Source organism: Parambassis ranga, chromosome 2 (genome assembly GCF_900634625.1).
Source record: "Parambassis ranga chromosome 2, fParRan2.1, whole genome shotgun sequence".
NCBI lineage: Eukaryota > Metazoa > Chordata > Actinopteri > Ambassidae > Parambassis > Parambassis ranga.
This window is the reverse complement of record NC_041023.1, coordinates 43,591,932-43,615,713: the sequence shown is the minus strand read 5'-3', so window position 1 is coordinate 43,615,713 and position 23,782 is coordinate 43,591,932. Positions and strand designations below refer to the sequence as shown.

General features: G+C 43.6%; 1 protein-coding gene across 12 annotated transcripts in view; it reads left to right on the top strand.

Moving 5' to 3' along the window:
- The window catches only part of LOC114452402 (muscleblind-like protein 2a), a 41,244-nt gene that overhangs the window by 6,102 nt on the left and 11,360 nt on the right, over positions 1-23,782 (top strand). For 11 of the 12 annotated variants that reach the window (XR_003672262.1, XR_003672263.1, XR_003672265.1 and 8 more), the window contains exons 1-4: positions 85-432; positions 4,716-5,590; positions 22,711-22,875; positions 23,378-23,578. Coding sequence is in view for 9 of the 12 variants with exons in the window: in XM_028431779.1 (XP_028287580.1) it covers positions 5,417-5,590; positions 22,711-22,875; positions 23,378-23,578 (540 nt within the window). In the remaining 3 variants the exon portion in view is untranslated. Of the gene's footprint in view, positions 1-84; positions 433-4,715; positions 5,591-22,710; positions 22,876-23,377; positions 23,579-23,782 lie in introns of those variants that run through there. The other variant, XM_028431715.1, reaches the window with a different exon arrangement.

Here is a 23,782-nt window from a genome sequence, read left to right as displayed (position 1 = left end):
GAGCTGAGAAGGGGCAGGGCCTCGGCACAAGCTGGTGGGCAGGAAGGGGCTGGCTTTAGGAGTGTATGTGTGTGTGTGTGTGTGTGTGCTAGAAGTGTTGGAGAGATAGATAGTTGGAGTAGACACTCTTCTGCTTCCTGCCTGCCTGCCTGCCTCGCTCGCTTGCTCTGTTGCTGAGAGAGAGAGAGAGAGAAAAAGAGAGAGAGAGAGACATTTGAGAGAAATTCCCTGTTTAGGCATGGACCTCCGGCTGCAGCACTCGGCAGCTCGCGAGGAATGACAACAGTTCACATGGTCATTAACTCCAGTCGCTGAGGCTGAAGGGGGAGCTGTACTATAGCTCAGTGTCACAGAAGCACCGGGTGCCTCCTGTGTTTGGGACCACAGACAGACAGAGGCACACAGCAGAGCTACGGGACCCAGTGAAACGAGGTGGGAAAGATCCGTCATGTTGTCTTTTTTTTTTTTTTTAAAGATTTTTTTTTTTTCAGGAGTTTTGCTGCAGTGTGCTGCATACCAGTCTGGGTGGGGAGGGACCTAGAGGGAATGTTTTATCTGTGTGAGAGAAAGAGTGTGTGGCTGGAACGAGGAAAAGGGAAGGGTGAAGAAAATATGGACAGAGTGGGATAAATGCATGGGGAGCAGTGGGAGCTCGTAGCCACGCAATAACTATCACACTGCAGTCTCCAGCCCTGTAATGGACTTTCTCTTTCGGCTCCCGAGGGAGAGGCATTATCACAGCAGTAGACTTCCTCAGTACTAATGTCTGGGGTTTCTCTCTTTTTGCCACATGGGCGGCATATTTTTCACTATCTTGAAAAAAAACTTGTTGTGTGGCATCTGCCCTGTCGCCGCTTGCTTCGGTGCAATTTGTACAAGTTGCTTTTCGTAACTCTTTCCACATCACAAGACCTAGCTACAGGCAAAGGTTGTTCGTACAGAGCAGGGTCTGATGTTTTGTCACTCCCTGTGTGTGTGTGGACACAAATAGCTGATGGCCTGAACGAGCTGGAACTTCACAGTTCTAATAAGGCTCACATCATAATTAACCTTTTGAGTTAGATGGGGCATGGTTGACGTGTCCCTAGCTTTCCGCTGTCTGGCTACATTTAGCTTCGCACTAGACACCAGGCCTGGTGCGGTCAAGCAATGGACATCGTCGCCTGCTCGGAAAAAGGCCAGAGTGGTGTCATACGTCTGGCTGCAGATCAAGGGGAAGTGGGTGTTTTCTAAAATGGAACATCAGTCCAACCCTTCCTGTCGAGGAAAGAATGAGGGTAAATTTCAAAGTCACTGCAAGACTTTGCGTGCGAGAAATCAAGTCGACGTTCATAAAAAAAAAAAAATGTACCCTGAGATCGTGTTAGAAGGATTTAGCGCTTTTTAAGTTTAACAGATATTCACTGCATGAAAGAGCTAGTCTAGATTTACAAGGGTAGGTTTGCTGAATCACTCATGTCTTTGTGTTTTGTAGTTCAAAGGCTTAAGATTTTTATTCACCTGACTTTTCATCCTTAATATTTCAGTGTAGAAAAGCTTTAAGCAAATCTTTTTTTTAGGATAAAATAAAGCGTTAGACGGTATTTCTGCCTGTCTGTCATTATAGTCCAATCATCATGTTTATCTGAACACTAGTCTTCCCCTCTGGCTGCCAATTGCACTATAATTAGCTAATGACTTGCCTGTGGTTAACCAGGGAGTGGACACTTAACAAGAAAACAAAACCGAGTGAGTCAGATATACCATAAATACATAGTGAATGCTATGAAACAGATGCAATGAAAGTCTAGTGCCATATCATGAGCAGGGCTATTCGGGTCACGCTGTGGTTTAGCTAAGGCTATTATGATATGGGGCACACCTACTTGCTGACTCTGTGAAATGCTTCTTGTGCTGCCCCCGAACAGTAGCTTAGTCCTGGTTATAGCCTCTACTCAGCTCACTCACACATCCTTAGCGCTAATGGTTCTTGATGATACGGAATCCAATGATCTGTAGCTTATGCCAAAGACAATTTCATAAGCATACAGCCTCCATAGTATAAATACGAATTAGGGCTACAGACATGATCCTCTCTGGAAGACGTAAGAGGAACATTTTGGAAGTGAACAGGCTGGTGATGTCATAAGGGAAAGCTTTGTTCGGTTTTGTGAAGTATAGAGAACATTTTGATAAAGCCAGACTCATTTTCCATTACTCACTGGAAACTAAACATTTTCCTATTTCCCCCTCTTCAATGAGGCCCTCTCTCCACAGCCTTGAAAAACATTGACCACTTGTTCCTCTCGGCCATGCAAATGACCGTACAACTGTGACTTGCCAGCATAAAATGGTAATAAATGGAAATGCAGCCACTCAGGTACCCTGCTCGTGTGCCTGTCTGTGCCGCCATTGGTGTTTTTTTTTCTTCATTTTTTGCTGGCAACACCTGGCTGATGGCACAGCAAAGCTTCTGACCAATAGAAACCAGGCGGCGTTATCGTTTGTGCTGAACAAATACAAGCAGCTGAAACTGTACCATACAGCCAGGAGTGTACAAATACCAGACTAATGGGTTACATACGTGGTATTCAGAGGTCAAGCCAATGACTTTCACTCGAGACACCCCCGGTCCTGCTGACTCTCATTCAATTAAGCAGACTGACCAAGATAATGCCCCTGCCAGCTGGCCTTTGTAAGCATCAGTAATCCATAAAGTCTAGTGCTGTGGTGCTTTTCTTCACATCTCTATCCCGCTTTATCAGGTCACCCTGTCTGTCCACTGTTTGTACAGGACACAGAAGGGACAAAGTCTTTCTAGTGTGTACTCTTAATGTGCAACATTTATCTAGGTGATACAGGATTAAAGATTCGGCCACCCACCAAGTATTCCTTTTAAGACAATATATTTCCTAAGGTGTGAACCCTAATTATTACACTAGGCTCTAGTGCAGCTACTAAGCGTACATTTGCAGCAAGTTACAGCACCAAAATAACAAACACTGCAACATACAGAGGTACTATACAGTGTGCAGTCATGTCCCAGCATGCTTTTTATTTTGATACCACCCACATGAGGGCCCATTTGATCCTCAGTCATTTGTTTTGAATATCTTTCCTGACAAACATTGTTTGAATGTAGCCGTTGTGAGTCCCCTGTGAACTGTTCAAATGACCAACTTTTACCAGCTTTGATTTTATAAAAGCGTTTAGTGTTGGAAACACTACTGCCTTAAAAAATGACTGATGGCTGTGTCAAACATTTTCCTTTCTCCATCATTTGTAGCTAAGCATTTCGCAGAGAAATGGCGCCGGCGTCCCTGACAAACTAGGTTAGTTTGATCACAGACTTCTTATGGCTTCTAAAAATAAGAAGGGATTAATTGTTAAAGGTCAGATCTGACATGATTCTTACCTGACTGTCTCTTCTGCAACGATTGGCTCTCTCCCTGGGGAGATGATGTGAAATTAAATCCTGCCTTGGAGCCTAGGCGTCAGTACGATCAGACGAGGAAGCTTCTGATCTCATTTCACATGATCAGCACTGAAGTGGGATGATATGCTAGACAATGCTCTGGATTCATAGGCTTCTTGCCACTAGCCGACCTGTCTGAGGGACCAAACTGAAAAGAAGAGAAAACTGTAAAAGTTAGGCAAATGTTTATGAAGGAGAAATATGGAGGGGTTTTTTTTCTCTAAACGGTAGCATAGCAAATGGATGCGCAAGCCTCAGCGTGTCTTCGTTAAGTGGAGCTTGTCATATGCTGCCTCGGTGTTTGCTCCGCATCTTGTCTGTTTGCTGTAAATCGCTCCTTATGAGTATGAAGCACTAAAAGGGTAATCTCTTAACCAGAACTCAGAATTGTTTTACAGGCCCTTCTTTCTCTCCTCCTTCAGTCTGGTGTCCTCAGCCCTGTTTCCCACCCCCAGTAGAAAAACATTTCCAGATGTGCCAAGGGAAGAGCTCCCTGCGCAGTAGCTAAGTAATGGATTTCGTACGCTCATGCTAAAAGGTCACTTCCTCAAATTGTTGCCCCAAGTTGATTGTCTCCCCATACGCAGGGACCAGTGCATTCCCAGGACGAAACAGAGAGTGCATACATACATTCCCCCTCTTGAATGAAAATTGACGGGGCTGCAGTCAATGAGCCGGCACCTAATTTGAATGGTGGGAGACCAGTGAATATTGCAGGACACTGGGCAGCGTCATAATCGCGTCTGGCACTGGCATATGCATCTGTCTCGGTCCCTCTCTGGCTCCTGGACAGCTGCCCGGAATAGTGCTGCGCTGCGCGGTTTTCTATTGGCTGCGCCATCCCTCCATGCATGGCTCTACAGGGGCGGGTTGGACCCTGGGGCCTTTTTTTTTTTTTCTATCACTGATCTGACTCTCTGCTCTTGTCCACTGTCTCATAGCACACAGGCCTTTGCCATTCACTGCTTTGTGTGCAATATGTTGGAAAGCCAGTGGGCTTGTAGTCACCTCGCACAAAGGCGCTCAGCAGTGACTGTGGGACTTAGACTCAAGTGGCTTCTGAATAACCTCACAACTGCCTTTTCAATGGTTTAACAGCAGCTAGCAACCCTTTGGGGCAGCGTGCATGCAAATTCAGATTGACATGGATAAACAAACATTGTTAAAGGCTGTTGGATAAAGTGTTGCCCATCATGTTTAGTGAGCCTGCGAAAATAGACTCATCCCGTTTGTCTCTTTCTCGTTTTCTCCTCTGTTTCAGATCACTGACAGAAAGTGCCTTGTGAGACAACATCCCTACTTGAAGGAGTGTTTCTGAAGAGCTCCAGATTTTTCCCCTCTGCAGTCGTGACAGGACACAGATCAGCTGCAAGCACTCCTGACCTCTTGGTTTGTCCTCACTGGTGCTGCATGGGAAGAAACCCTGAGTGAATAGGTGGAGCTGCTACACTGCTGGCCAAGGTGCCAAAGCTCAGAGAGTGTGTGTACTGAAGAATCCTGAAACAACAGAAAGCTTATGTTGTCCTAAACTGTGCCATTGTACCTTAAAATAGCACCCAACATCCACCCTTGCAAAGATATCATCACTCATTCGGAGGACATATTGGGGACATTGGTACAACCAGTAGAGCTCGTCTCTGAGCATGCCCCCTCTGCCTTGTCAGAGGTCTGCACCCGAGACTCACTAACTGATGAACATTTAGCTATTTGACTGACAAACTTCACAACACTGCAATAGAGCAGTCCCATGCTCAGGTCACAGAGACTCTGCCAGTCCATTACCTCCACTTCCTTGTCTGCAAGGACAAACCTCCGCTGACCTGAAGCCGATCACGGATGTTCCTTTGGTTTTAGTTTGTTTTATTTTTTATTTTTTTTTTTTTTACTGAAACGCCTCCTTAGAGGATAGTCTCCTCCAAAAACCAAGTGGCTCTGTTCCATCCCAGCATTACAGCTATTGACATGGCTCTAAACATCGCTTCCATACGGGACACAAAATGGCTGACCCTGGAAGTGTGTCGGCAGTTTCAGAGAGGGACTTGTTCACGCAGCGATGAAGAATGCAAATTTGCCCACCCACCCAAAAGCTGCCAGGTGGATAACGGGAGGGTGATCGCCTGTTTTGACTCGTTAAAGGTAGGGACTGAAAATTATCTTCTTCTTTTTTTTTAAGACTTTACACATTATAGTTTAAATATCTTGTTTGTATGAATCATCATGATTCATATCTCTGCAGGCCCAGTATAACATCTGACGTAAAATGTTACGGCTTTATAGATCCTAATGGTCGGTGGGTGTAGGTTGTCTGCTCAAATTAGCATGTGTGTCAGGTCTCCATGCTATTGCTGTGGTTAGCAGACCAGTCTGACCTATGAAGCAAAAGGTCAGAGAGGTCTGTTGTCATGTTCACTGTCACCACAGATGCATGTGTGTGTGTGTGTGTTTGGCTTTTTTACACGGTAAGTTCCTCTAATGTTACCATGACTTGTCCATCATCTTTACTTGGGGGGTGAACATCTGATCGCCTCAAGTCGTTTCAGGGCTTCTATTCCTGGATGCATGTCAGCTGTTACCTACAGGTGACAAACATAAACACTCAGAGCTCGTTTTGCAATGGTCGGTTCTCACAGTTAAGAGAAGACGTAGACGATGAATCTGATCATGTATAACTCCACCTGAGGCCTTCAAACCAGATTATATTAGAGTTTATCTGTTGACCCTCAGTGTCTGACATTATGCTGCTGTTTTATTTGACGTCTTATTGCGCCTTTTTTCTGTAAAATCATCTTAAATCTTACACTAGACACTTAAATGTCTCCCCAATTATAACAAGGTCGATTTACACAAGCCCCCACTCGTTGCAAATAAGATGACTACATCCAACAGCAACCTATTATTTTCAAGCTGTGTGGGAGAAAAAAAAAAAAAAAAGACGTGACAATGATAAATAGCCACAGAAACTAGAGCAGAACTGGAGGAGTTTTTTTTTTGAAGTATGAACTGCACTGTAGGTGCATTTCTTATATACAGCAGTGCAGTGTGAGCAGAGGGTATTTTACATTTTTCAAGGTTGTGTGTGAGCTCCGTGCCATAAGACTAAGATTGACATCATGTGAGGAGGCGTTCTCGGTTTTATCGTGGTCACATTAAAAATGCACCCCTCTGAAATGGACAGCAAATTGTGTGAAAGCCCTCTCTTTTACAGGAAACTCGTGGTTGGTTGTTTATTTGACACTGTGAAACCAGCTTTTATGCTGCTACCAGCTGACAGTGAGGCTCACTCAAGTTATTGCTCACAGTCCACCATTGAGTGACATTCTTTCCCAGCTGCCAAAATTTCGTGAGCTGTTGTGCTGCTATGGTTTAACGAGCAAACAGCTGACTCTAATTAGGACCGATTTGTTGTTGCACCATGCGAGGTTAGACCTTACATGGAGCTTCTGCATATGCCACGATTTTACTGTTCTTTGACAACTCCAATAAGGCAGGATGAGCTTAAAAGGAGTCAAACTACCAGTAGTGCCATATTTGATTTCAACTTTATAGCACTGGCTTCGAGGCACTACCCTACCTCATCCTATGTATGGAACCTTTATGCCTTACATCTACACTACTCTGGCATGTTGGGACATAACGTTTGACATTTTTGGACACAATAACTCAGGCACAGTGACCCAGATGTTGTCTTCTTCTGAGAAAATAAGCAGTGGTTCAAAATGGATTACAACAAATTACAGGTGTTGCTGACCTTGTTGTCTATGCTAGCAGTGATATGTTGGAGGTCAATAGCAATACAGCGAAATCAAAAATACACACAGATGCAATTTCGGGTTGTTTTATCTCCCCCCCACTCGATGCAATCCAGTGACAGAGCAAGAATACAGGATTCTCTGTAGTTTTATGTCAGACTCAGCCCCTCTCTCCCTCACAAAGACTCTCCTCGTGACAGCTAAGAGAATGAATGCTTTATTATGCATTAGCAAATGTGTCTCGCTCCACGGCAGGCTGACTTTCACCCCATTACGTGCGTATCGCCTTCCTGGGTCTGCTCATCTGATAGGGTTATCATGCCAGGTTTGTGTGCTACCAGGCATGACTTGGCCAGTGATCAGAGGGGTCACTTTCACAAACACGTAAAAAGGCAGCAAGAGAAGAGAGGACCAGGAGGTGTAACGCTGTTATTGTCTGGCAGCGGTAGGCGAGCATGCCAACTCAGGAGGGAGAGTTTGACTGTTAGGTTTGTTGTCTTCAGGCAGAGTTTAGAAAAAAAAAAAACGCCGTGATCACAGTGGCTCCTTGTTGAACTCTTGTGTAGCCTCTTATCTTTGCAGCAGGATAAACTATGCGTTATGTGTTCTACTGAACATTTGGGCTGCACAATGTTTGAAATAATCTTGATGATGATGATCTTAGGTGTAATTAATTTCAATGCAGTGGGAAGGCTGCTGTCATCACCTAAGGCAAGAAACCGATAAGATGTGAGTGGCTTGTATGTTTTTGCTGGGACTGATAGCATTGTAGTTATTACTCTTGTGAGTGTGGTGGTAAAACAAAAAGCAGGCTTTTAAAATTAACTGAAAAGAACCCAAAGAAGAGACAAAAAGAGATCAAATCTAACAAAGTATTAAACAACAGGTCAAAGGAGCAGGCTGCAGACTCACGACACTGGAGAAAGAGGCAACAACAGACTTAAATACACAAGGGCTAACAAGTCACAGGTGGATCCGATCAGTGCAGGGCAGGTAATCAACAAGGAGGGAAAAACAAGAAGAAGAAGTCAAACAAACAGGGAAACTGGACTTTAAACAAAAATAACACTGAAGCAAAGGAACAGAAACCTAGTCAAAGGAAACCAACTAAATCCAGGACCCTGACATTATGACCCTCAGCTGAGAGCAAAAAATAAGGAGGAGCGTAGGAGCAGTCTTAAAAGTTTCATTCATCTTGATCAGAGGTAAGACCTGCAGGGGACGACCGAAAAACCTGGTTTTGCATTTCCTGTTAGTCAGTGTACTTTCCTTGGGCCCAAAAAATGACGAGGAATCATTCCTGCTTCTGCTTCCTCGATTATAAAGCACGCAGCATCCTGACACTCCACGCTGCTCTCAGCATTTCTATAGTGTAATGTCTAGGGATTATTTTTGTCCCATGCTCTACACTGTGGGCTTTCGAAATAGTCTCTCTGTGCTACATTTGTCATCTCTCAAAATAGGACAAGCTTCTTCATCTCTGTCCAACTACAGCTGAATTCACATTGAGTTGGTAGACACGAGACAGCTTACAGAGTGTCATTCATTCCTACTGAGACTGTGAGGTGAAAAAAAAAAACAGATATGGTCCAAGCATATATCTGTAAGCGGAGCTCTAATCCTTCAGCCTAATTGTCGTGGGGCTGAAATCTTTTGAATCAGGAAAATGACATGCAAATTTAAACGTGTTCGGGCAGTTTGCTGTCCGCTTAACATGGCATTTAAACAGACAAGATAAGAACGCAAACTGTTAATATGTCACCATTAATGTCCCTCTTTACAGGAACCCAGGTGTAAATATGTAGATATAGCTAATACAAAGGTACATTTTTAGTTTTTTAGTCTTCCCCGATGTCAGCATGAGCTCTGTGTCTCCAGCAGCATCAAAGATGTGTCGTGGTTGAAGCCATTTCCCTTTGATACTTGTTGCACTGTGACCATGGAAACCATGACAGAATGGTGGGGATAAAGGAGGAGGGGGCTGTAAGAAACGTGCAATGATGCCCACCTTAACGGAGGAAACGCAATCAGGGTCCCCCCAGACATTAGCCTATTTTTTGGTTCTTCTCTCTCTCCTATTTTCTCCTCATGGTTTCTGACCATGCTGACAGGGTTGTATTTTTTTTTTGACTGCTTGCCATTGCACATAACACACACATATATACAGCAGAATATAGACTAAAAGACCATAAGACACGCTTGTGAAAAGAGTCTGTTTCGTCATGTTTCGTCAAGTTGCCGTTGAAGGGAAAGCAGGAGAAACAATACTTACAGGTGTGTTTTCTCATTTGTATCACAAGCTCGGCGTAGTTCCCTCGGGGGTGAAGCGCCCTGGTTTCCCTCACTTGGTAAGAACATCTTAATCCGGACTCTGCTTCAAAAAGAGCAACTGTGTGTTTTATTTTGGAGGGCGTGGGATGGCTGGAAACAGTAAATATAGAAGCGAGGGAACCTGGAAAGCAGGAAAGGTGTTAATATTGGACTGGTTGAGAGAAGAGTGATTCAACATTAGGAGTAAAAGAAATGAACGTGGGAGTTAAAGGGTTTCCCTGTCTTCAAGGGACAAGTGTCATCTTGATATTAAGAGTCACAGAGACTGTACCTCCATAGAAATCAGCAGACAGAAAACCCCTTAAACCCTAGTGTGTGCCAAAGACATTTATAGGACTTAACTGTAACCTCCCCCCCCCCTCTGAGCCTACTGCATTTGCATTTTTTTGGATCTTTAGGAAGCTTCAGTGAGCATGAACTTTATGCCCATGGCCTCAGCCCAACCCCTTTTCTCCTCTCTTGTTTTAAAAGATGGGCTCGGCTACATTCCTCAGCGTAATCCTCTCGAACTGGGCCACACCCTGGCAGAGCAAACATGTGGAGGGGAATGTATGCAGCGCAGCGGGAGTTGGTGTTCCCCCGGGCTCATTCACACAGACACAATGAGGCACTGACTTGCGCTTAATGCGGGGCTGCAGCGGACACGGCATGCTTTGATGAGCCCCTCGGAGACACCCACTGCTGCCGCTCCTTAACACAGGCCTCCTCGTACGCAGACGCATGTCATGGCAGTGCAATCCATGCCAAATATCATTTGATCCAGGTGATTTCACCCCTTACATCCCACAGCCACAATCCATCTGAGCTGAAAAAAAAAACATAATAAGTTAGATCTCATGACCCAGGTCCACAGGGTACCAAAAGAAAAACCTTTACTATACCCACCTTTGTGTATTAATTGCCTTTATTTATTTCTTGTTCCTATTTTCATTGAGAATGTGTGAAATCACAAAACAGCCTTTTTTGGTAGTAAAGCCTCCAGCAACAGAACAGGAATTTTGGTGAACCATTTTGTCTTTTTATGTTGGCAGTCAGACTAAAAATAACACACAGAGCCAACTGAGAATAGTTGGGCACGTTTTACCAGCGGTGAAAGCAATTTAGTTTCTTAAGTAGGAATGTTCCAGACTTTCAAAAAAACAGGAGAAGAAAGAACATTTATCTTTTAACTGTGAAACTCTGCTCACAGATGCTACAGTAGAGCTAGCTCGGGCTACCCGACTCTGCTAATGTATATCTTAGAAATCTTTAACAATACCCTGTTGCTGAATGTCATGAAATAGTAGGTGTTCCTCACCCTGTGAGCTGCCTGCACCATGATGGAAGGACTGAAAAATCTGTCCATCTGCTGTACCAGTGTCTCACCTGGTCTCAGTCCACCCACTACCTCTGAGTCATCCTCTTTTTCCATCGCTCTCGCTGCCCACAGTGCTGATAAAGTGCTCGATTCTCTGCAGCTTCTGTAAAAGACGGCAACTTAGATCAGTGCTGCAGAATCAATGGCATCCTCACATTTGAGTATTTCAAAGCCAGCTGGACTCCTTTACTGCTGCAGTATTTGTTGCTGTTGTGAGCACCTCTGCAGTAAAGCTGAAGGCAGATCCATGGCGAGCCAGGCAGCAGGCTTGCTGTGCCGTTGACCTTTTAGTATTAGCCTCATTTATTATTGATATGTGGTTTCATCATCACTCAGAGATGGACTGAGGTTGAGTAGCATTTATTTGTCTGCCTTTACTCACCTTACGTGATCATTAGAAATGCTCAGAACCGTCTGTTTTTTTGCCGGAATGCCAAGCCATGCCTACTGCCAGCCACAGTATGTTCCCTATGTTGTCAGTGTACAGAAGCATATGGCGTTCGCTGTGGCCCATTTCAAGCATTGAAATTAATAGTTGCACAGTAAATGTGTTGACCGCGTCCCTCCGGGCTTCTTTTCATTCTCGTCTGATTATAAAATGGACAAACTTGCAGAGACACAGAGCTCAAGATGCTGCACGATTCCCTGCCCTCAGCTTGTAGATACACACATATGGACACACACATCTAAGGAGCTACAAACATTTAGACAGACAGGCCCAGCTGTCTCCCAGGGGCCAGACTTTATAATGAGACAGAGATCTTCTTAATTGGCTCCAACTAATAAGGCAACAGAAAAGTAATCTTTAGGGGCCCTGCACCAGAATGGCTTCTCTGCACTTTTTTTTTTGTCTAAATGACAAAATGGTCTGTGTCAAGCAGGCAGTTATGAAGCAGGCATACAATGACATCCAAATCCCATGTGAAGATAACACCAGTGGTGACGTGGAACTGCGTCGCAGCAGAAACAATGCTGGTAAAAAAACACACTCTTTACACTTTTCCCTGCCACACCGTGTGGCCATACCATAGAGGTCAACTTTAGGTCATAGCAGTATGTCTGTGCCTATGAGGTGTGTTTGGGTCAGCAAGGGGGGGGTGTGTGCATGCAAAGTTCATGGCTGAAAGTGAGATGGCCAATTTCACACCCAGCAGATGCCTGCAGCAGTGACCCATGGCGACAGGTGGGAGACACTAATTGGCAGCGAGCACCCTCGCAGAGCAGGCTGGACCCATGGTGGGTGAGGGAACGAAAGGTGGGATATGAGGTTGAGAGGGAGGGAGAGAGAAGTGGCGACGGTGGGGAGCAGAAATTGGCACCGCAGACCATTAAAAACATCCACAGTGGGAAGACTGTCAGGTGTAACGATTGCATGGCTCAGGTGTACACTGGTTATAACTTCTTTTTTTTTTAAACCAAAGAACAGATTTTGAAAACAAATGCTGCCTCTGAGAACTACTCTGTAATTCTTTGTATTCTCATCTTGACTCATCCACTACATCCATAGCATACCTGGGAGAACACAAGGATAAAGTACAGGGTGATAGCATAGCTGAATAGAGGAATCAATATGTTTACCTGTATCTGACAATTTTAAGATAAATCATGCTGCACAGCTCAAAGACTCACTGACTCACTGTACCCTGCATTATTGATTCCATTTCTTTCAACAAAGGGCACCTAATGCTTTAACCAGGTGTAAGCAGTCATTCTGCTCGCTCTACCTATCAGTGTTCTCAATCTTATAAGGACCATTTTCATCATCTCCATGTGGGATTAAAGTATCTGTAGCCCACAGGAGAGAATCTTTAGAGGCCTCATCACCACAGCCAACAAACACCTTATTCCCCTGCGGGTGCACATATCAACCGAAGCCTTAGATCAAATAAACATTTATGAAAATATGAAGTATGGTTGCTCATTCTTATCATGCATGCACTGGATATCCACATAGGATACTGGAGAGACTAAATTATAAACCTGTACTCCTAAACTTTTTTTTTTTTTCGTCAGCAGCCAAAGCTTTAATCTCCAAACTGGAGAGTAAGCAACCATACAACATTTCTGCCCCTATCTGCTGAGTGTGTTAGAAAGAGGCTTTGATGAATAGATCTGCTCTCTCCCTTCCATCTCATTATCCTCCTTTATCTGTTTTATGGATTTACACAACTCCTCAACACGCTCTGACATGCAGTCGATAGTGTCAGCAGGGAAAGAAGATGTAGCCCTGCCTTATTTCTTAATTTCCTTGTATTCTTTGTTTAATTTTCTATAAGCTATTGCAGTGGGTTTGTATGTTTTATTTTGTTTGGTTGACTGCAGAGAAGTTTTGATTTTGATCACTAGAGGGTGATTGAAGTAGTATCTGTGAACAAAAGTAAAATTAGAGGATTAAAATAGGGCCTACTGGCTCTCTGCTGTTCCCTCTTGGGGTTGTGGCAGAGTTCTCTTTAAACTAGGCCATCAACATCATGTAACCTATTTCTATGAAATCTTTCACTGGTTAAAATCGGCTGCTGGTTGTAGCGCCGCTGTCATTATCAGTGCAGAGCTGACAGGATCTGTCTTCTCAGCACAGGGAAATGACAGCTGAAAGCAGGTTAATGCCTCAGTCTTTTAGCTGTGACTCACCTATCAACAGCAATGTCACAGCTGCGCCTTTCTCTGGGGTGTGTACTTTAAGTGTGAGAAAGAGAGACTTCATTTTAAATGTGCAGTACAAATGTTGTCTGCACCAGTCAGCTTCATGCCGGTGTCTCTGACATTGCCGCGTTGCTGCATGTTTGTGTGTGTGTGTGTGCAGATTAAATGAGCTCTGAAGGGTGGGTTTCATGTCTCAGCAGGTCACAGATGATCAGATTAACTGAAGCAGGGCTCCAGTCTCCTGCTGGATTAGCAGCGGAGTCCAGGGCTTTGCAGGTGCCTCACAACAACAGTGCCATTGCAGTCGCACTTTGAACGTTGCCTCCTCAAAAGACATTTAAGACAATGATACATAGGTGGTTACCCTAATTGCCTTTGCCAGTGCATAACTGCCTGAAAGCTCCGTTGTTGAATTTCTTCACTAATAGATGAACTAAAAAGTTGCTTCATAAGCGGACAAATCAAAATAAATCACAGACGGACTCGATTCAGGCACACATGTACAACAAAGGATATGATCATAGGGTGCTTTAAACTATTAGCCTGAATCTTTAAGGACTATTCTGTAGAAAGCTGCACAAATCTTGGGACTATTATTGACTCTAAAATGACCTTTGAGAAGAAATGTGAGACAGTGTGTGGATAAAGACATCAGGTTTGGATTTGTTGCATAAATCTATCCCATTTTCACATTTCCACACCTAGCAAAAGATGATGTATGGTGACTGTATGAGTGGGTGACTGTATTAAAATAAAAGCAATTCTTGCTTTTCCACATGCATAACTAAGAGTTAGTGTGCTGTTTGCATGTACGTCTCTGTCTATCCATCCTGCTTGGAATCCAGGCAAATGATGCCTGGAACTGCCAGTGCTGTTCACTGTAGTAATAACACTAGCATGTGATTTTCAGCTGATGCACAACATCCTGCAAATGTTGCCACAGAGACGTAAAAAGAAAACAATGTTATCACAGGGTAGACTGACGAAATGGCGTTGTTTAAATGTGTCAGGAATGGGAGGGAGGACTCAGGCGCAAAAACCCAAACCCAAAGAATACTAAAACCAAGAAAATCCACCTAAGAAACAATCCAAACACACTTACAGGAACCCAAGGGAAATGGAAGGCAACCAGGCAACTTTGGTGATGTCACAAGTAACAAGACACAGGTGAAACACATTAGGGCGGGGCAAGCAATCACAAAAGGCAGGAACACGGGGGAAGTAAAACACAAGGCGACAAGCACAAGGGAGACTTTCAAAGTAAAACAGGAAACAAAACTTAAAATACCAAATCATGACAAAATGAAGATAAACGATTAATTACAGTTATCTTAGGTGGAGGTGGGAGTGTTTACCTCCAATGAATGTGGGTTAAAGATTCATTATATCTCAGGACAAACGAGAGAAGAAAGAAAACAGCATGCTTATTTCACCTTTATTCCTCTCTCCCCTTCTCTGTGCATATCTCCTACTCTCTCTCTCCTTGCGTAATCTCAGGCGTGTCAGCAGTGGTACCACTCCTTCATCTGTGGGATTACAGCTGGTTAAACAAAGGCACTTAATTACTGCTGAGGCAACACAGTCTTATGTGTGTCTGCTGTGTGTCTTAAAGGCTTTTGTCTCTAAATTATCTGGTCTCTGTCCATTGCAATGATATTTCCTTGTTTGTGTTCAAACACTATGTTAATAATTGTAGTGTAGTCGAGTACACCTGACAAGCCTGAGGAGGTTGCTGACTAGTTCTTCCCTACTGTTCACCATTGATTCCTGTTCTCCATTACCAGCCAAATGGAGTTTCAGTGTTCCCTGCTGTTCTGAGCCTCACTGCTAGACCAAACAGATCCATTAGAGCCCCCAAAATAAAAAATAAGATCCTTTAGGGGTAGTGTTCTTTGAGTTTGAGGATAAAGGGAAGCCCTATCCATGTGCATCCATGGCTTCCCTACTACACCGGGTTCTGGGATCACTGGGTCTGCTCTTTGTTTCGGTCTTCTGAGCACTGGAGTGCCTGTCCTGTTGCCGTCTTACAGCTGGGGTACTTTCGCCAAAGTGCTTTCCTGGTGAACTGTTGCCGACTGACCCACAACCAGCTGGGCAAAAAAAAAAAAGTTAACTACGAACGATGCCCTAGAAAAAGGGTGCTAAAGTAATTTAATATGAAGTCTGACAATTGTGATGCATTGAAGCAAGTCACTGTCAGTTTCAGAAGCAGAACAAAGAAATGCTTTTATTTTGATATATTTATAGTCACACATATCTGTAAACAAAACTAGGAAGAGCAATGTGCTGTGCTTAATTTGCAACAATGCAAATGGGATATCATTACTAGCCGGATAGAAAAGACACACTCTACGGAAAAGACATCAAAGATATGTGGGAATACTCAGAGGCAGGAAGAAAGAGTTTACACGTCTTTACACCCCCTTTTTTTTTGCTGGTCAGTTGAGATACAACAGGTTCTTTGGTAATGCTGTAAGAGGATTACACATATCACAGGCTTCGTGTCAGAAAAATTTGTGTCAGTTTCCCACAGCGGCCGTCCTCCTTTCACGCTGAGAAAGACAAGTGGATAAATGGGGGGGGGAGGGGGTCTTATCTAAATTTTAAGACAAGGCCTGTAAAAGATGTTTCTGTGGGTGTTTTTACTGGAAGCCTATCCCTACTGGGGGAATATACAGTATGTCGTGTTTTCTCAGGACATCTGTTGTTCGCTAGAATCAGCTAGTTTTGTGTTGAATTGGATCAGCAACGCTATTAGTCACAGCCCCACATCCAAAGTCTTAATGGTGCAATCACCATCATGTAAGCCACGGCTTACTTTGTGCTGACCCTGCATGTATCAAAGCTCTCTTTTCCTGTGATCCTCCCTGATAGGTTTTTCTCGAAGTCTGCCAATACTGCCAGTCACAGTGCTATCGATCATGTCACTAAGCGCTGTGCTAGCAACAGAAAGACATCATGAGGGCTAAGATATGTGAAGCCTACATAGCTACACTGTACTGCTGCAGAAAATAGATGCTTAGTGGAGAAATGCATGCATGCACACACATGTCAGAATTGCAAAAATGTGACCATCTATCTAATTCATCAATGTTGTTCTCAGAAGTGTTGATTTGGGAAGTAAAAGCGGTGCCTCGTTTTGAGCGTTTCCATCTTGGATAAGCACCAGGCCACTAGTTTCCCTATTAAGGCAGATTGGAAGCACAGCGGTGTAATATAAAGGTGGCCCTTACGAGGGCATTTACAGCTCCTCTGTTGGCTGCAGCCTATAGGCAGCCACTCTCTGTCTCCAGCAGGCATGAGGATAGAGCACCCATTGAGGGCAAAATGCAAATGTTACAGTGGTGAACGAAGGGGCCCACAACTGAAGCGCTATTCTGCAGAGTGGGTGGAAGACTGGTCCTCTGTGTCTGTGCCACCCACAGACACACAAGAGTCAGCACTCTGACCATTCAGCCAGCCTGATGAAGAAGGTGGGGGGTCGTATACAGGGTTTTTTTTTTTTTTTTTTTGCCAGTGATGAAGATTTGAGAGTAAAGCCCAGGCAGGGGATGCTAATGCCAGTTATACACAGATCATGTGGGCCTTGTGAATTTGTTTTATATTCTAGAGGACTGTCTCTCTCCAGTTCCAGGAAGCGTTGTAGGCTCTTATTTCAAAGCACTGACTGTAAATTTAGAAGTACTCATGACAGGATTTTGAAAAAACAGTGTGTATTTCTTTCATTAGGGGTTAACAGTTGTAAATGAATAAGCAAAGCTGACTCACAAGATTCAGCAAGCCAAGGTGCTATTATGGAAAGATTCATCCTTAAAATGACAACTGTGGACTGTGGAGAAGACACAACACAAGTGCTTTTCTGGTGGCTTAGCCCTGCCTCTGTGGGACATTTCTGGAGTGTTGCATTGTGATTGTTGTGTCATGTTCAGGCAAAAGAAACGCTGTACCCTCCTCAGCACTCTGTCTCTGTTTATGGATGAATCTAATGCCAACATGATAAATGTTTGTCTTGTTTTTTTTTCTTTTTCTTTGCTGAAGGTTTGTCAACTGAACATTTTGTGCCTATGTCTGATTTGGAGCATGATTATCCTTCTTTTCAACGCTGCATGACAACAAGGATAAACAGTTTATTGTTTAGTAAGACAGTTAATATCAGTGCATATGAATTATGCATGGATTATAGAATAAAAAAATTCTATATTGATTGATTACAATAGCTTAAAAACCCCTGAAGTCGTGGGTGAAGTGAGTGTAATCCTAATCTGTTTGTGAAATTAGCAGTCTGTATCCCTTTCCCCTCTGGAGCAGCCCTGTTGTTGTCAATGGAATGTGCTAGGAGTAAAGTCTTGTTTCATAAGATGTTGAACAGAGGCTCTATGCCAGGTGAAAGTAAGCGATCATTTATCTTTGATCTCTCCTTCATTGTTTTTCACTGCGGTGCAGGGATATAATTATCCAATCAGAATCAAAGCAGCTATTAGTGTTTCCCAAATCATGGATCATGGCGTTTCGTAGCATACAAGTGCAACCTGGTAGCATACAATAAGAAATTGCTATGTGAGAGACCCTGGTGAAAGGTATAATTTCATACCGCAGCTATGGCTTCACACCGGCGGCTGAATGACAGAGGTGCCACGGTGCTTTCAAAGATCCTTTTCATAGACAGCTGCTCGAAGGCAATGCCCGCGATGAATGGATTTCTGCTCTCTTCAGAGTGGGTGGCTTAGACAGAAGGCTATGGATAGTGCACTTGCTCTGTGTGTGTGTGTGTGTGTGTATTTTACTCTTTCTCTGTGGGTGTTTGTGTATTTGCGTGTGTCTACCACCCTCTCAAAAGGATGAAGGTTTGAAACCAGATAATGGCACAGTATTGTCATTAGCCACACATGCTGCACAGTCATCACTGCTTAAAACACCCCCCTCCCTCTTTTTATATGTGATGCAGAGCCACCTCTCTTCAGAGCTTACCTCATTTTATGTGCTTTGAATCTCCAAGTGTGGTATCTTAAACCGCAGCCTGGACCCTTCTTTGATTATCTTTATTATCCGGCTATGTAGTACAACCATCCCTACATCATCCTTGCACTTGGCCTTTCTATGTTTTATCAAAGACACAATTACTTCTCAGATGTTAGATTTTCACCCTTACTTTGAGCTAATCAGTGATGTGGGTGAGAGCTTTTTACTGCTCTACTGACTCTACCATGAGTGGATAGAGGTTGCACAATGTCTGTGTCCTGCTGCTGCCACCTTCAAAATAGACCAAAAAGATGGATTAAACCTAATTTATGCAACAACTGAGCACAATGCTGCGATAGGTCCCAAATACATCAGAGAGAAAAGGCTCTCAAACAAAGTTTGACAAGATAAAAGGAGAAGGTTTTGTAAGTCTAAGGCCTGCACTTATTGAGACAGCACTTGAGTGTTATAAAACACTCTCCCAAGAAGCTCCACCATTTACCTCATCACTTTAAATGGAGGAATAATGACGAGCAACTGCAAAGAGCATATGTCACTCAGTCAAGCTGGATGAACTGAGCATGGATCAGAAAAAGGGAGGTAATAGCTTCACTCTAACTCCACATAAATGACAAAGTGTGCAGCAAGGGTCTGTGGTGTGCCCTTGTGTGTGTGTCTGCCTGTGTCTGTGATCTCTGTAGGGCGTGATGGGGGATGCTGTGCCTCCCTGCAGCTTCAGTTTGGGATGCTGTCCACAGCTCAGCGTCAGCACCAGCTCCCTTTCTCTCTCACACACAGTCACACCCACCTACACAGTGTCTCCTGCACACACGCATGCACAGTCGCACCTGCCCACGCATAGGACACAGATACACAAGACACACAGTATACACACACACACACACCTTTTGCTGGTTTTTTGATGGCGACGGTGCATACAGCTCCAATTAGTTTTGACACCTCTGAAGCTCTTGGTTGCTAACATTTTTCCTCTGGCCTGTGCAGGACTGCACAGATCTGTGTGTGTGCTTGAGCATGTGCCCAGTGTGTGTGTGTGTGGGTGATGCTTGTAGTGATCAAATGATTTTGCATATGTGTGGGCAGGTGTGATTCTGTGTGTGTGAAGCATGAAGGAGGAGGAGGAGGAGGGTACTATCAGTGGCTCAGTGCAGGTTGCGGAGGTCAGTCCCTGACACCTCATTTATATATTTGCGTTATTATAAACGCACATTGACTTACCGGTAATATCCTTTGTGTGCAGAAGTCTCGTGCTCCACATCAGTTGAAGCAGTGTGTTTGATACTCAGCGGGGGTGTGTGTTTAATATCTGTCAGGAAGAACAGAATAGCCAGGTTTTATTAGTTTTCCTTTGATTGAAGAGTATTGGTTATTTACACTGAGAAGCAGGCTTAAACTTGAGCTGTGCTTGATTAAAAGTTCTGTTTGCTTGGCCCGCATAACATAAAAGAACAAAGTTCACACAGTAGCCTTCAAACCTCTGCTGCATTATGTTAACGTTACCAGAAATAATCCATATCATGCTTCTGTTCACTTGCATCACAACCCATGGGATATTTCAGTAAGAGTAATAAGAGTAATGTATTTTTTATTTATTTTTCTCCAGAACGTGTGTTCATGATTGGCTGCTCCGCCCCCATTAGTTTCACCTGTGTCTTGTTTTCTGCCAATTGCACTACCGGTCAAAGGTTTACCTACCCCAGTTTTTCTACATAGTTACTGAAAATCAAGCAGTACAAGTCTAGTGAATAGCTTAAATTGGTCCAAACATAAGTGGTGTACTGCCAGAGGTTAAAAAAAAGTAAGGTTACCCAAAATCGAGAAATAACGTACATTTCAGAATTACACACAAAGGGTCTTTTTCAGGGAATAAAATTGGAAGACAACTTAAAGCTGTTCTTACTATGGGTACAAATAAAAAGGAAGGACCCAAATGCAAACACAAAAGGGACAGAAAAGCCAACAGAAGGTGAGCTTTAATACAGCCACTGAAAAGATCCCAGAATAAACTAAACACAAACTAAGGAGTCCAAAACATAACTTAACCCTTGGGCGTCATTGTGGACTTTTTTGTCCACTTTTTGCCTCTTTACCTGGCCACCATTTTATCTGTGATGGTGCATATAGCAGAATTTTTTTGTAACAAAGACTCTCTCTAGACACATTTTAGAATTCAAATTTAAATTTTTCTAATACATCAGCAGAACATGGTGAAACAAATTAACTACCCTTCGTGTTAATCGTGGACAAAAACATCCACTTTCAAATAACTGCTATAAAAAATTAACAGATTCATATTTTTTCTGCTTTTTTCTGCATAAATATGTTAAACAACTTCAGCCCTGCTCAAAACGACCAAACATTAAATCATTTTGAGGAATTTAACCTTTTAAATGCCAGTTTGATTACTTGATGTCACAGTAATTTTTTATCAAGAAAACACAAAAATCAGTTATTTTCCATAAAACAAAGGTTAGGTGGCGGAGGCATTATTTTCATGTCCACGAATGACACAAAAGGGTAGTAATTTAAAGTGACCCTTGAGGGTTAAATCAACCAGACAAAGAACAAAGGTAACACACAGGAACATCAAAACATAGCATGAGGTGACAACACACAAACGGGATCAAATACCCGAGGGATAATGAGACACAGGTGAAACACATTAGGGCGAAGCAGGTAGTCAACAAGGCCAAGCTAGGACAGAGCTATGGTACGCTGTGGCCAGCACTGGCTACACACTTAAGCCCCGTCCAGCTGCTTTGGGATGTACTGGACAGAAGAGTGAAAGCTTCTGCAACACAGTTAGAAAAAGTTACTTACTTGATTTTAATTGTAAAAACAAGAATGCCTCAAGTGTGTTCAGTACAATGAGACATTAATCTGCACCATTATTATTATTAAAAATAAAACTTTGACCAGTAGCATGTACCTGCCTGTGTAAAGATCACAAAATCACACTTTTTTACTGCCTAGACTTTGAAATTTATATGAGTCCACGTTGTGAACAGGATATTTATATACTATTAATATATCCTTCACTTGAGGCTGGCTCTTTTATTCTGCTGCCAGTTGCACAAATCAGCTGGAGTCCATATCCCTGTCAAATATAATCCATATCACCGTGCCCACCCACCAGACTGCCACAGCACATGAGCCTGTATCCTGTACATGGCTTTTACTGGCAGCTTGTTGTCATTTGTCTGCTCAGTTCTGGACTTGAAATTGTGGTTTAGTGCAGCACTTGAGTAATTAAACTCACTCATGGCTAATAATTGTGTGCACAGACCTGTCATACATCCTTATAAGAGGAAATTGAGGAAGTGATGAGTATGATATTGCTAATCAGGCGGCTGTGCTGTGGCCCATCTTTGTCTCCGAGTTAAGGGGTATTTGACCTCCACATAGACTGATCATAATTTTAACATTGCCCTCATATTCTCTCTTCCTTCTCCTCGGTACTAATTCATATCAGTCGACTCTGCCCACATCTTTTCCACAGCTCGTTTCTTTCTGCCCAGTGCTGCCTTCTACCTTTTCACTTTGTTGCTCCCTCCTGACCTCTCTCCTCTCTTCCACCCACTCTCTATGCAATAAGCACTGGAGTGAGGATCCATATTGGATTATTGTGTTTGCCATTAGCCTCTGGGTTGACAATGTAATTGCCTTCCTCCACTGGGGTCTCTGTAAGACTGACCCGGCCAATCCCGCATTTGCATTTCCACAGAGAATACCGGATGATCCGTCCATCAAAACATCTGCAGAAATGTAGTCGTGATGGCAAAGAGTCAGAACAAGAGGCCTTTGTCTATCACTTTCCCATCTTCCCAGAATACTGGTTAGGCAGCACAGTCACAGACCTTAGTTAACAAGCCAGCGGATCAGAAATTGGTTATCATCTTTCATAACAATGGTTCTACTCTGAGCGGAGAGCTACCTCCCACCTATACAGATAAACATTTTCTATGTTTCGCACTCAACTCAGTATGAATATGGATGCTGCCTTCAAGCACTTGATGTTTGGAGTCTGTGTTAAAAATCAATGCCCACATATCTGCCACATCCTCAGGCAGACACACAACCTGTTCAGGTTCAGGTTTATTATCAGAAGATCGCTTCTTCTCTGTTCATCCTGTTGATCTTTGAGACCTTTAAGTCAACACTCTTTATGAACCCGATTCGTTTCTTTTCTCTCGTAGGGGCGTTGCACACGAGAAAACTGCAAATACCTCCACCCACCTGCTCACCTGAAGACACAGCTGGAGATCAACGGGCGCAATAACCTGATCCAGCAGAAGACAGCAGCCGCCATGTTGGCCCAGCAGATGCAGTTCATGATCCCTGGAACCACAATGCAACCCGTGGTTAGTGTGAGCTCTTTGTTTAGCTAGCAAGATTACACATTTATTTCTACTGTTTTTTGTTTTTTTTTGCGCAATACACTTGTGCAAAACTTACCACTCCCCAACTCCTGTCTGGGAGCTGCTCGGCAGTCAGCAGTGGTTGCACTGGGCAGCTGCCAGGTGTGACTGTGTTTAACTGCATCAGTGTAAGCCTAGGCGTAACTGAAAAAAGAACATCCGTGCTCAGCAAAATCCTCCCAGGATACATGCAAGACAAAAAAAAAAAAAACTCCTCTCTTGTTTCTACCCTTACTTTCCTTTCTCCATTTTTTTTCTCCATCCTCAGCTATCTCTACCTGTCACGCTCCCTCTCATCTTTCTCATCCACCACTCCCCACAGCTGCACCTTCTGTTCATTTGTGTCCCCCCCCCCCCTTCCCACTGTCCCGCCTTACATTCATCATTTTAATTAACCTAAAAAGTACTTAAAATGTCGGTAAACCTATTTCCTCTCCATTTACAGCAGACGTTTCCAGTCAGTCAAGGCCTGGGTTCCAGCGGATTGAGCTACACACCCTACCTGACTCCGATGTCCCACAGCATGGGCCTGGTGCCCACAGACATCCTGCCCAGCACCCCTGTTATTGTACCTGGCAGCCCGCCTGTCTCTGTGACCGCCGGCTCTTCCTCCAACCAGAAGCTTCTGCGTACTGACAAGTTGGAGGTGACACACCCTCATCACAGACACAAAAAATAAAAAAGAAACTATCAGGCCTCATACATAAACGTGTCTACAGTGATTAAACTTGGAATTTGTTCAGCACAAACATGTACTTGCTAGACAGCCACAGTTAGACTGGGACATTATAGCAACTTCTCCATCTGCCCCCTGGCAAACAGCTCTGATTGAGAATAGCTTGGTGATTGT